Genomic DNA, 12,167 nt, shown 5'->3' with positions numbered 1-12,167 from the left:
CACAGTTTGATCAGGGAACAGCCGACAGATCCCGCAGGCCCATGAACCAGATTTTTATCGAGGACAGAAAATAATGGATTTAAATCTTAACAATACATACAGGGCTAGTCACATGTATCGTCTCATGTTGAACTCTCCTCCCACTCCGGATTCTATAAAAAGGGGTAGATTGTTAGCATATCGTTCATATAGTAATTCAAATTCAGCAAGCGGTGGCTGGGTTCTGTAGACTAACCTTTCGTAGGATGACGAGCCCTTCAAGAGTACTGCTTAGACAGATGTACTCTTCGTCTTCTAGCTCGGCTCGCTCTCCGTACGATAATAGCACAGGGGTGCTTTGTGTTTGCCAGCCTGTGATGGTTTTAGGTCTTCCGGCCTGACCTACCACGTCGACGGCCTGACCAACACGAACATTGACAGTGAGAGGTTTGAGATCCTCGTCTAAAGTGACAAGGAATCGTGGGTTCATGGCGGTTACAAGGTAGTAGAGGAGGTAGTGGGAGTCAGCCAGGATAAAATCTTTAGCGTCGATCATCGCCACAAGAACTGTCAAGAGGCCGGCCGCTGCAACTCTCGAAAGAACTTGACGATCGGTATGGAAAGGGTTCACGGACATGCTTCCCTTGCCCATGTGGAGGAGTCCCTGGGCAATACGGACCATAAACAATGAGTTTTGATCGCGTTGGTAGTAGCTTGCTAGCTGGCGGAGCAGTTGTGCCAAACGAGCGTTGTTGGTGCCTGCTCCTAGTAATCCCATAGCGAAGATGGCGTTGATAGCAACATCATTATCGTTATCATGACTGTACCTGGAAAGTGTGTCGTACACCTTCATCTGCGGATTGCTTGGGCTGATCAGTCCCATGGCAAGAGGAACTGCCTTTCGAATGTTCGCAGCGCCATAATGCATCAGATGGCCGAACTGTCGAAGAACCATGTCCTGGCCGATCTCCTCGCCCATGGCAATCAAAGACAGTCCTAGGACAGCATACGACTGCACAAGCTCTTCGCCCTTGTTTTCCTCCTTGTCCTCAAAAACCTCGTTACAAATATGGAGAAGTTCTTGCAGTTTCAGGACTGTGCCGGTTCCAGCCCACGCACAAACTGACGCGAGAACGGATGTTGGCTTCGCCATGGGATGCTCAATCACCTTAAGGATGTCCAGGACAACCTCAACTTCCTCTTGTTTTCCAAAGTAGAGGAGTGCTAGGCCAAGCGCCATGAAACGAGTCCACTTATCCTTCAGGTGTTTTTGTCGCTCTTCATCCATTAAAGTGGTGGCTATGGCCTCACTAACCTGGTGGTTGGATGAACCTACAAAGATCATACCAAGAGACACAGCAGCCATGGCAGAAATTTGCATATCGACAGTCACATCCTCGACAATTGGGAGAAGCAGCTCAAGAAGCTCTTCCTTGCATGATCCAGCATACGCCAGACCAAGACCCATGATGGATGCTACTCTCATTGGAATGCTCTTGTTCTCAAGATTTTCATAGTCTCCGAGAAGTGCTAGAGCGGGGTCGGAGTCGACTCTCACACCTGCGTTCATGATACCAATTCCAAGCAGAGCTCCAGCTCTGATTTGGTCTTCTTCCGCATAGGTGAACTTGTCTATCTGGTTTAAACCTTCCTCAACATCCCACTGAAGAAGCATACCCAGCGAGGCTGCAGTTGACAACATTCCATCATCCTTCGTTTTCCAAACCCAAGGTCCTTTGTCCCCGTCCACAAGCATCATTTTATCGTTTCCAAAACCGGCGTTGGTAAAGGCATTAACGAAAGCACTGGCAAGATTGTGTCGTGCAGAGTCGACATTGGTAAGGCTTCCTCTGTTGTTTTCGAGGTGAGTTTTGTAAATATCCTCAGGCATTTTTGGCTCAAGAATATTCAGTTCCTTTGCGAGGGACTTGAAGTGAGTGGGCAGGGCGATGTTGTTGAGGCAATCCGCTAGTTGCATATCATCATCTTCAAGCTCAAGCCATATCCGTTGACGAGCAACTAAAAATGCCATTTGGTATTTTACTGCCTTGTCCGTTGTCTCTTGGAAGTCGCTCTGAATCAGTTCAAGGTCATTGAGGCGTATTGCGATGACGATAGCCTGCGTAAGCTTCTTATATTGGAGATAAATGTCGTGGACGGTGCGTAAAAACTGATGGTCCTCTGGGTATGTGAGCAAGTTGACCATGCTGACCATGTAAAGACAAACCCGCGGGTAGGTATTCTCGTCAACAAATCGGGGCAATTCCTCGATCATCTCTAGCTCACTGAGCAAGTCGACAGCGTCTGCCTCCGCGTTATGGCTAAGGAAGTAAGGTACAAGGGATAACGAAAGGTCCACAAGGTCCTGTACATCCTTATCGTCGGTCAACCGGTTTTGGTATTCCTGGCCTATTTCCAGTGCCAGGTGACGAATATATTCGTGACCCCAGGATCCAAGATCGTCTGATTTCGCGAGAAGGCGGTATTTAAGCGTTTCTAGTTTGTCTTCGACTCCATATGTCATTCCTAGCACTGAAAGAATATCCGCGAGGGAATCCTTTATGGGCGGTTAGTTTTCAGCCCAGTAAGTTTGAGAGAGCGGATTCCGTACCTTATCATCACCAGACGACCATTCATCGAATACCTTGGTGAGATCGTCATAATGTGGTCTGAGAAATTTAAGTGGCTTCGGTACTGCTGTCATGGAAGAAGTAGAGGTCTTAATGAAAGTTTTGATAGCCTCAAGAGCTGGTTTGTAAAGGGATGTGTCGGGTTCCTATGCAAACACGCCAGTCAGGTTATCACATCTCACATAAGACTGTGCCAGCTGCTTTGGAAGAGATTAGCCTCCAATATTCCAACATACCTGTAGTCTCTCCACGAGCATCTCAAGTTCATTTTTAAGCTGTTGGTCTTCCTCATTGAGTTCCTCTGGCGCGCAAGTTAGTAGGCAGCACTTCACACAAAACAGCTTGCATACAAAGTCGCGCGCACCTTCTTGAGGTTCCTCCTCCTTTTTGCCGTTCATAACGGGCTTCCCATCCTTGCCTTCATTTTTCCCTCCATTTATTTCCTTCGTGTCCTCTGCCTTGCCCTTCCCAGCACTGGAGGATGATAGGTCGTCCTTCGCCATGGGAGTGACTGTTGAAGATGGAGGTGCAAATACAGGAGTGAGCGCAGCTCTGTCTATGAAAACCTACCTGACAAAGCTTTCAGAGGAGGTTAGAGATCGAGTGCTCGCGGTGGTTGTCTTGCGGGTGTGGTAGGTTGTTCTGCGTTGTATGTTCAGCGGTTTGCTAGTTCTCCGAAGCTCATTTTTGGTTTGCTTTCGGATCTGGAAGCTTCAGAATGATTACGTAATCTAGATTGTGTTATGAATAGAATCAAGGAATCAAGGACGGATAGGGTTATGTATTCATATATATTCAGTAAATCCGGCATATGGCCACTAATGTACAAGTATTTGGGCATCGCTAGATAGGATAAAATAACTACTATTCTGAAATTTCGACTCCCTCTTTGGATATTAACTCTTCTTCATTGCAAAAGAGATCATCAGCTTTGAGCGGAACGCTCTCCGGCTTCTCGTCACTGTTGGTACAGCCACCTATTTCTTTCCTAAACGCTTGTAGAAACGAATCTTGGTCATTTGTGGATTCGTCCTCGTGTGTTAGTTCCCCTGTGTAAGGCAGTACTGGAAGCTCGCGGATGTCTGGAAGCATTCCTGGATAGACGTCCAATAACGTAGACAAGGTTGAAGGAGAATGAGCGAGATTCTTCTCCTCAAAGTTCGACTTCACTTGTCTTTGGTTGGGGTCATCATATTCCTCGGGAGGTCGGTGTAGCTCATTGTGGACCGTCGCTATGGCGAGATCATCTTGGGCAGCAAATGCCGGGTAGACAAGGTAATAACCACGAGCACGCATGAATTCAAGCATATAGTCCATCCATGAAGGGTATGATTTCGAGATTACTTTATGGACGTCCTTTCCTTTCTTTTGTATAGATGGAGATAGTCGGTGGGACAGGAACGACTGAAATTCTGCCCACATATCTCCAAAATATAGTACAGCATTGTTGTCAGGTATCTGCCACAGCAATGCTGGAATCTCAGCTAGCCGTCCTTTAGAAGGATTGGGACTTGATATAGTCATTGGTACAGAGAACGGTTTCCCGTCGGTTGGACGAGAAGAGGGCAGCTCTAAGGAGACACCAAACAGGTGACCTGGCAAATCTTCACTGTCGCCATATTTATACTTCAAAAGGGAATATTTGAGGAAATGGAAAAAGGAGGGTGCCAATTCTGTGTCTGGAGAAACCAGAATGACATGGGAAAGGTTGGGATTTTTCGGGTAAAAAGAGTCAACTGTTCTAACTGCGGCTTCTTGTGACGTCAGGACAGAGGGTGAGATTCTTCGCCGAAGAGTAAACTGACGGTGAGCTGTCTTGGGCGGCCAGCGGAAATTTTTGAGAAAATAGAGCAAAGTTGGGTCAGCATCAACCGGCAATTCAATTGTTAGCCCCGGGGCCGGCCCGAAGTAATCTGCTTCTTGGAGAGATCTGAGCAGTTTCCTGGGCCCCCCTGAAGAGTTCGGTTGGACATTAATGAGTATTTCTGTTTGCACGTCATTCCAGGCTACACAAATTAGCCCTGCTGCCACACATAAATCTTAGGACTCGGAGTTTTAAATGATTTTCGTACCTTCAAGAGAAAAGGCATCCAAATCCGCGATCCATTTAAAATTAGAAAGCGAGCTGGGTAAACTGATATGCGTTATTCCCAGCTGAAAGGCCCGAAGCTCAATTGCGTTGATAAAAAAGGCTTCCTCAAATTCTATGTCACGGGTAATGACAGCTCGCGGAGCTAAGATCCGATACATGTGCACCAAAGCAGCCTTGACGCTTAACTCTAGGCGCCAGGGGCTAGATGTGGATGCGTGAATTGGTCGCGCATCTAAAATCATATAATTAGGATAAATGATATGGCTATGTTGGATGAAGGTTTGATACTCGCATACCGTGCCATGTTACAGGGCAATCCTCCTCTCTGAATCCATTAGCTCTCTGGATATCAGCAAGGGGGATCTCGTCTCGTCCCATAATTGCTAAATGGACCGTACTCCGCTTTCTCGCGGCCATGTCGCATGCGACGGGGAGCATATCGCCCAGTGACTTCAGTTGCCCAGTTGCAAAGATGACAGATTCCTGATCTGCATCATAATTCAAGCTACGAGTTGAATATAGCGATTCAAACAGTGACTCGAAATCTATAGGTCCTCGATAATATTTAATGCCATTCTCGTCCTGTGTGCTGTCTATTTCAGCTGGCTCCGATTCAACATTGGTTTCACCGGATGGGCGCAACCATGGATCATCCAACAATTGCGATCTTTGGCTGACATCTCCCACTCGAGTTGGTATATGCTTGCAAAATATGAAAACGACGAAGGCAACGAAGAAAACCAAGGCGATGCGCCTTCGTCGCGGAAGGCGTCTCCAGAAACTCCCTAATGATAGTCCGTATATAGAGTCGCGATGGTTATGGTCGTCATATTTCTTTCCGAGCTCCTCGTCACTGAGAAAGAGGTGTTTCGATGAGGACATCGTTTCGGTATATGTAATAATCGCAACTACAATGTCTGCACTCTTCATGTTAGATGACCTATCTCTCCGCATAATAAACTGAAATAGTAGGGAAGGAGACGCACCGCGCAAAGAACAGATATATAGTAGTGATCATGAAATTAAAATACCCCTGAAGGAGCTTATGCGCTCAGCATGAATCAACCCCAGTTCGACGAGAGACAGTATATCATGGTTCTCCGTGACCCAGACGAGGTGCACATATAAGCAAGGCTGCTCCTGTGACACTCTGAGAAAGAGGAGAGCCTTCTGGTCTCGAAGCACTTGGATAGATAGTGATGCCAGGCGAAAGCTTAAGCCGTCGTGATCAACTCTGGCCCGATAGTTGTCTCTCGGGCTTGCTTGGTTGTCATTCTTGCGCTGGTCCACCCACGTGATTGCTCTATCGCCTCATGGAGTAATTCGCCAACGAAGCAACAAACAATCAGCCAGCCTAAGTACTACTGTGGACAACGGAGAGATGGTACAAAGCCTCATTATGGACTGTCTGGCCTCATGGTCTAGACGTACGGACTTATAGACATAGCTAGATAACGGCGATCTTCACATCACATTTGATGTTGCAGCACATCCCAACACGGTGACACAGTGAAGTCAGCTTAACAGGCTGATCATAGCACTGAGAGTCCGGGAAGTGACAGCTTATTCCCAGGTCAAAATGCAAGATTTGCTCTATACGCTCGACCTCCTCCCAGGAGTACTAATGTCTTTAAGAGGGTCCTTGGGGCGAATATAGCAAGAAATATTCACCGCCAACAGATGACCATGTTCTGATAGACCGATAACAGTGAGATTATTGCTGAGTTACTCCATAAGTAAGCAGCAAAAAACCTGTCTTGGGCAATATGAATGGTTGCCATTGCTCACGACTTGAAGACCTGGACCTTGTTGACATGTTAGTCAAGAGAGACGTCGTTTTGGCAATCAATTCGAAGCACGCGGGTTTTCCTGAGACGTGGCCGAATGGGATGAGAACCTGAGCATGCATGCGTGATGCCATACAGAGTGTATATAACTGTGTCAGATATGTCTCTTCAGCAAGGAGTTGTGCAAACCTTCATAAGTATGGAGCCTGGTTGGATTTGAAATCTCTTCGGCTGTTATGCATGCAAGAAACGGATCTTAATATTAAGATTTCTGCAGTCGAGACTGCCTTGACTGTGTTATCATGTATGTTCATGGCGATTGGTGCGGTTCAGAACTGCAACAAAAAAAAAAAAAAAAGTATTTGCTTTCCTGAGTTGCGGCCGAGAGGTGCATGTTGTAGGAACCAGGTCTTGTAGGCCAGGGCCTCGTTCTCCTCGCCCTGCAGTGCTTGCTTGGGACTGAACCTGAATTCAAGAGCAGTTGCTTTGTCTCGGCGGACGGGCCTGACACGGTTTTAGACTGATTGGTGGCTGGATTAGTGTGGGTTGCGGCCAAAGATCTGCTAAGATTTTGAAGGCATAATATAAAATTGAAGTGCAACCACGGACTCCATCTCCCATTCGAGAACAGAGTATATTGACCTCGAACATGTTTGTAGATCTGGAACCTGATCCTGAAAAGTATGCATATACCAGCAAAAGAGAAGAGGGCGTGGATCGCGTAACCTACCGGATACCCGCCTACTTACATAAAGGGTTTTTTGCTGTGATTCTGTCACCAGCCATTCATCCCGGCAATAAATGAAGGAAGGAATATTCCGTAGAATATAGATAGACACCCCAAGTTTGAGCTTTTCGGAGGAGGGCGAGGGCCGGACAAGGCTGGTAGGAGGTTTCGTGTTGGATCGGCAGAGCGGAGAGCCAGTGTATCCCTGGCCAGCACATGCAGATAGGCGGCCCGGATTTCTAGATGTTCGATCCGCGCAGTGTTTGTCAGGGAATCGAGACCCAAGCAAGGAGATGTTGCAAGAGTGTTCGGCGCGGCCCAGGAGAAGAGCATTATTGGCAACATGTCTGGTTCGCGGTACCTCCCCTAACACTTCCGCCCTTCTGCCTGGCCTCGCTCCCGCTAGGTTTTCGACGTCGATCCCAGAATCATCCCTATATTCTGCCTGCCTAAGGCGGCCCTGCATCGCGGTCCGCCTTTACCGCCGGCATCCTTGGGCCACCACCGGTTTCACAGTTGCAGTGTGGCCTCAGGAGCAGAAAACTGCGCACTCGCGGTCCGCTAATCCAAGCAAGCCCCTTCGACATATACGGGCTCTGAAGCGCGGCGGTCCTTGCTCGCTCTGGCCTCGTCCAGCCCCTGCCCAGCCAACGCTGTCTCCTCCACAGCCCCGTCCCGCCCGTCGCCGCCGTCCCTTTTTCCCTCGTTCTCCTGCTGGCGGTCTTGCTGTCGCTTGCGCCGCGTCCTTTCTTGCTCGACGTCTCCTTTTTCCGTTCTTGGTGAACAGGCCACGTGACGGTTCCAGACCTCCTTACATAATCCGCTACCTGAGACCCACTGTCACGTGAGCATATCTTTTTTTTGCAGCCGCAGAAAAGCAAAAATAAAGACAAAAATAAAGCAAAAAAAGGGACGAAAAGACGAAGAAAGCAGAAGAAGAAGACAACGAAGAAGAAGCTGCAGAAAAAGGCGACGAAGAGAAGCAGGAAAAAGTGACAGGTTCCCAGCGAGGCTCGGCTTTTCTTTTCCTGGAGCCCTGCCGCCTGCACATCACTGCATCGGCGGGAGCGACGGATCCAGGCCTGGGTGCTTGACCTTGCCCCTCGATCTGCCCCAGCCTTTTTTGCGCGCGCCCTCTGCGCTTCATCGGTGCCGGGTGCAGCAGCAGCAGCTCTTTTTCTTTTTCTTTTTTCCTTTGCCTTTTTTTTTTTTTTTTCACCCCCCATTTTACGGAGTACTCTCTGCCGCCTGGTGCTGCTTACGCTGGCTATGGGGAACGTGGTGCAAGCCTAGACCTCGGCCAGCCCAACCTCCCGCCCGCCCCTAGCTTTCCTCCAACTTCATATATATCGCCAGCGTCCCGTCGCGCCAACTTCTGGAGAACAGACTGCGACGCCCCGACTGCACAGATAATAATGGACGGCGATAGGATGGACCTTGACTCGACGTCCCAGGGCCCGCGGGGCCTCAAGCGGCCGGCGCCAGACGCGGACACAGAGGCAGACACACCAAACGCCAGCACGTTCCCAGCGGGTGCTTCCGGTGCTCCTCCTGCCGCCGGTGCTGCTGCTTCTGCCAGGCCCAGGAAGATCCAGGTGAGTCACGTGATACAATTTTGATGTGAGGGACGGAAAGAGAGAGAGAAAGAGCAGCCCTTACTGACGGTCGGAAGGCGCTGGACCCGGACGTTATCAACAAGATTGCGGCTGGGGAGATCATCGTGGCTCCTATGCACGCACTGAAGGAGCTGATTGAGAACTCGGTGGACGCTGGCTCAACTTCCGTGGAGATCCTGGTTAGGGAAGGGGGTTTGAAACTCCTCCAGATCACCGATAATGGTCATGGAATCGACGTTAGTATCAAGAGAGCTTTGCTTGTACTTTTGTATCAGACGAACTGACTTGCATTCTTAGCACGATGATCTTTCAATTCTGTGTGAGAGATTCACCACGTCAAAGTTACAGGCCTTCGAAGACCTCTCCTCCATCGCTACGTACGGGTTCCGTGGTGAGGCCCTGGCAAGCATCAGCCATGTTGCCCATTTGACAGTGACAACGAAGACGGCTGGATCAAGCTGTGCCTGGAGGGCTCATTACAGTGACGGAAAGCTTGTACCCGCAAAACCAGGACAGAATGCTTCTCCCAAGCCCATTGCCGGACGCAAAGGCACCCAGATCACCGTTCGTACCGCCCTCGAAAACCCATCTATAATACTTTCTGTCTCTCGATATATATATGCATATGTTAACTTGGTGTTTAGGTAGAAGATTTGTTCTATAACGTTCCAACCAGGCGTCGTGCATTCAGGTCGGCAAGTGAAGAGTACGCAAAGATCCTTGACATCGTTGGCCGTTATGCTGTACACTGCAGTGGAACTGCGTTTTCCTGCAAGAAGCACGGCGAAGCTGGCGTCAGCTTGTCAACCTCGATAAACTCCTCGATAGTCGACCGGATAAGACAACTACACGGTGGGGCTGTGGCTAACGAGCTGGTTTCCCTCGAGGTGGATGGCAAGCGATGGGGGTGCCATACTTCAGCATGGGTTACCAACGCCAACTACCATGCCAAAAAGACCGCCCTCCTTATTTTCATCAACCATCGTGCTGTCGAGTCCACCGCCATCAAACGAGCTGTTGAACAAACTTATTCGACTTTTCTTCCAAAGGGTGGACATCCATTTGTCTACCTTGATCTTGAAATTGAACCCCAACGCCTTGACGTCAACGTCCATCCCACCAAGCGAGAAGTCAACTTCTTAAATGAAGATGAGATCATAGAATCCATCTGCACCGCCATAAGGACCAAGCTTGCTGCGGTAGACTCAAGCCGTACGTTCATGACTCAAACGCTTCTCCCCGGAATTCGCCCTCCAGAACCGGCCCCATTAGCCAGAGACGCTTCTTCAGGCGCAGAGGGTGAAAGATTAGTTCTTCGAACAGTTGCTGGAACGAAACGCCCTTATGAAAATAACCTTGTTCGGACAGATGCGAAATTGCGGAAGATAACGTCCATGCTTCCTCCTGCAGGTTCGGAGACGGCCCCTGGAGATAAACCAAACGGAAACCAAGGCCTCGCTTATCAAAAGGTTAACCGGGAACCGGTTAACATTCGCCTTACTTCTGTTAAAAACCTGCGTGCAGCTGTTCGTGCCTCCATGCACAATAATCTCACCGAAATATTTTCTTCAAATACCTACGTCGGTCTCGTGGACGAGCGACGTCGGGTTGCCGCAATACAGTCCGGCGTCAAACTATATTTGGTGGATTATGGAATGGTGTGCAATGAGTTCTTCTACCAACTCGGACTTACAAACTTCGGGAACTTTGGATCGATCAATCTCGAGTCATCTCCGAAGCTTGTGGATCTTCTTGCCCTCGCTGTTGAAGTGGAACGTGACGAATACTACCGCAACAATCCACCAGATGGAGATGCGGCCTCAGTAGCGTCAGATGCCAGCCGCAGCATAGACGAAGGCATTGTTGTCGATTTTACTTCCGTCGCAGCCACTGTGGCCAAGCATCTAATCGACCGAAGGGAAATGCTAAAGGAATATTTCTCACTTTCCATATCCGAGGATGGATGTTTATTATCCATACCTTTGCTTTTGAAAGGTTACATGCCATCTCTTGTGAAACTACCGCGGTTTCTTCTTCGTTTAGGCCCATATGTGGACTGGAGCGGCGAGGAAGCCTGTTTCCGCACATTCCTGACAGAACTCGCGGCCTTTTACACCCCAGAGCAACTACCAACTCCACATTCCTCTAGTACCCCACAAGGTGGATGTGGGAGACAGCCTGGCCCTGGTGATCGAGAAAGTAGCCCACACTCCATAGTTTCGGACATCTCCGGAGGAAATGGTGCCTCTGCCACTGAAAGCCCACAGGCAGATCAGTCCTCCAGTCATGACGAAGCTGAATCAGAAGATGAATCAGTTACTCGTCGACGAGAGCAGTTGTCATGGATGCTTGAACATACCTTATTTCCCGCTATACGCTCACGGTTAGTTGCTACTAACGACCTTATTCGAGGTGTGATCGAAGTAGCAGACCTGAAAGGACTTTATCGGGTTTTTGAACGCTGCTAGTGTCCTGATTGCTTTAAACCCGCCCTCCCCCCCAACCTCCTCCTTGTGCCTCTATTCTCCAATCCCATCTACTACCTCTCGCCAGAAAGAGACGTCGCTTTCTGCCTTTTATCTCTATGATACCGTGACTACCTATACTGTCCCATTTTACGGCCTCACATATCTCCCTGCTTGAAGCATGATATGATCTCAAAATGAATTATGAACACTTATCAACTATACCCTTTTTCGCACTGCTCTAATTTATCCTTATTCTCTACCTGATTCGGCTCTTTTCATCGTGTTATTTGACTCGATGCATTCTCGTACCATCGTGTAGGCTGTCCATTCTTTTCATTCCTTCTAATTATTATACCTAAAGGCCTGTATCCTTGTAATAACTTTCTATCTTTTATTTATGCATTGCATGTCCTACCGGGCCTTGACATATATTCTTTTTTTTTTTTTTTTTTTTTTTCATAAGTAGCTGTGAAATATAACTACGCTAACGGGCACATGTCACTTACTTCGTCGCCAAAAAGCTCTCGCCAAAAAAAAAAAAAAAAAATGCTTCTTTACCCGAGACTAATAATCTACATTACATATGGCTTCCCTGAGCTAGGGGCAATTATCTTAAAGGGTGCATTTACTGGCATTTCCCATCTTACTGGCCAGCACAGCTCGACTTCAAATCTCTCTAGTTTTCCCACTTGATACAATGGACGACAAATGACTTCTGTCACTGCTTGCAAATTTGAGTGTGGGCTAGAATATGATATTCGCCTCCGACAACGAATCTTTTGACTGTATATCCTAAGCCGAAATTCCCTTATGCTTTCCATTTCGTTGGCGATAGCATAGCAGGAAACTTCCCAAGTGTTAGGCAGCG

The 12,167-nt window shown here is 48.4% G+C and overlaps 4 protein-coding genes across 9 annotated transcripts; 1 reads left to right on the top strand and 3 right to left on the bottom strand.

Moving 5' to 3' along the window:
- Nucleotides 1-9: 9 nt before the first annotated feature.
- TERG_05161 (26S proteasome regulatory subunit rpn-1) lies at nucleotides 10-4,368 on the bottom strand. 4 transcript variants are annotated; one of them, XM_003234516.2, is made up of 4 exons: nucleotides 2,974-4,368; nucleotides 2,846-2,910; nucleotides 2,591-2,755; nucleotides 10-2,536 (listed from the first exon to the last, which is right to left on the bottom strand). In XM_003234516.2, the coding sequence occupies exons 1-4, from the start codon at nucleotides 3,110-3,112 to the stop codon at nucleotides 203-205; spliced, it is 2,703 nt and encodes a 900-aa protein (XP_003234564.1). In that variant the 5' UTR covers nucleotides 3,113-4,368; the 3' UTR covers nucleotides 10-202. The 4 variants fall into 4 exon arrangements, with proteins under 4 accessions (XP_003234564.1, XP_047604365.1, XP_047606519.1 ...); XM_047748384.1 differs by having other exon boundaries at nucleotides 2,846-4,368; XM_047749934.1 differs by having other exon boundaries at nucleotides 2,591-2,910.
- A 167-nt stretch (nucleotides 4,369-4,535) lies between these two features.
- Nucleotides 4,536-6,852, bottom strand: TERG_05160 (uncharacterized protein). Of its 2 annotated transcripts, XM_047749932.1 has the most exons (2): nucleotides 4,682-6,852; nucleotides 4,536-4,615 (listed from the first exon to the last, which is right to left on the bottom strand). In XM_047749932.1, exon 1 carries the CDS (start codon nucleotides 5,653-5,655, stop codon nucleotides 4,966-4,968), a length of 690 nt encoding a protein of 229 aa, XP_047606517.1. In that variant the 5' UTR covers nucleotides 5,656-6,852; the 3' UTR covers nucleotides 4,536-4,615; nucleotides 4,682-4,965. The 2 variants fall into 2 exon arrangements, with proteins under 2 accessions (XP_047606517.1, XP_047604364.1); XM_047748383.1 differs by having other exon boundaries at nucleotides 4,536-6,852.
- A 199-nt stretch (nucleotides 6,853-7,051) lies between these two features.
- Nucleotides 7,052-7,681, bottom strand: TERG_12243 (uncharacterized protein; the record flags this gene model as incomplete). The annotated part of the gene is made up of 2 exons (XM_047751230.1): nucleotides 7,052-7,156; nucleotides 7,238-7,681. 2 exons carry the CDS (start codon nucleotides 7,679-7,681, stop codon nucleotides 7,052-7,054), a joined length of 549 nt encoding a protein of 182 aa, XP_047606516.1.
- Nucleotides 7,682-8,817: 1,136 nt separating this feature from the next.
- On the top strand, nucleotides 8,818-11,323 carry TERG_05158 (uncharacterized protein). Of its 2 annotated transcripts, XM_047749931.1 has the most exons (2): nucleotides 8,818-9,067; nucleotides 9,129-11,323. In XM_047749931.1, exon 2 carries the CDS (start codon nucleotides 10,052-10,054, stop codon nucleotides 11,297-11,299), a length of 1,248 nt encoding a protein of 415 aa, XP_047606515.1. In that variant the 5' UTR covers nucleotides 8,818-9,067; nucleotides 9,129-10,051; the 3' UTR covers nucleotides 11,300-11,323. The 2 variants fall into 2 exon arrangements, with proteins under 2 accessions (XP_047606515.1, XP_047604363.1); XM_047748382.1 differs by having other exon boundaries at nucleotides 8,818-11,323.
- Nucleotides 11,324-12,167: the final 844 nt, after the last annotated feature.

The sequence above is a fragment of the Trichophyton rubrum genome (genome assembly GCF_000151425.1).
Source record: "Trichophyton rubrum CBS 118892 genomic scaffold supercont2.5, whole genome shotgun sequence".
NCBI classification, from domain to species: domain Eukaryota; kingdom Fungi; phylum Ascomycota; class Eurotiomycetes; order Onygenales; family Arthrodermataceae; genus Trichophyton; species Trichophyton rubrum.
Note: the sequence above shows the minus strand (reverse complement) of the source record. Positions and strands in the feature narration are given on the sequence as shown.

Coding starts and splice junctions, on each gene's coding strand:
- TERG_05158 (XM_047749931.1), top strand. CDS start 10,052: ATGACTCAAACGCTTCTCCCCGGAATTCGCCCTCCAGAACCGGCCCCA.
- TERG_05160 (XM_047748383.1), bottom strand. CDS start 5,655: ATGCGGAGAGATAGGTCATCTAACATGAAGAGTGCAGACATTGTAGTT.
- TERG_05161 (XM_047748384.1), bottom strand. CDS start 3,112: ATGGCGAAGGACGACCTATCATCCTCCAGTGCTGGGAAGGGCAAGGCA. Junction 2,756..2,845: donor TGCTCGTGGAGAGACTACAG/GTATGTTGGAAT, acceptor GTGTTTGCATAG/GAACCCGACACATCCCTTTA. Junction 2,537..2,590: donor GGTCGTCTGGTGATGATAAG/GTACGGAATCCG, acceptor CCGCCCATAAAG/GATTCCCTCGCGGATATTCT.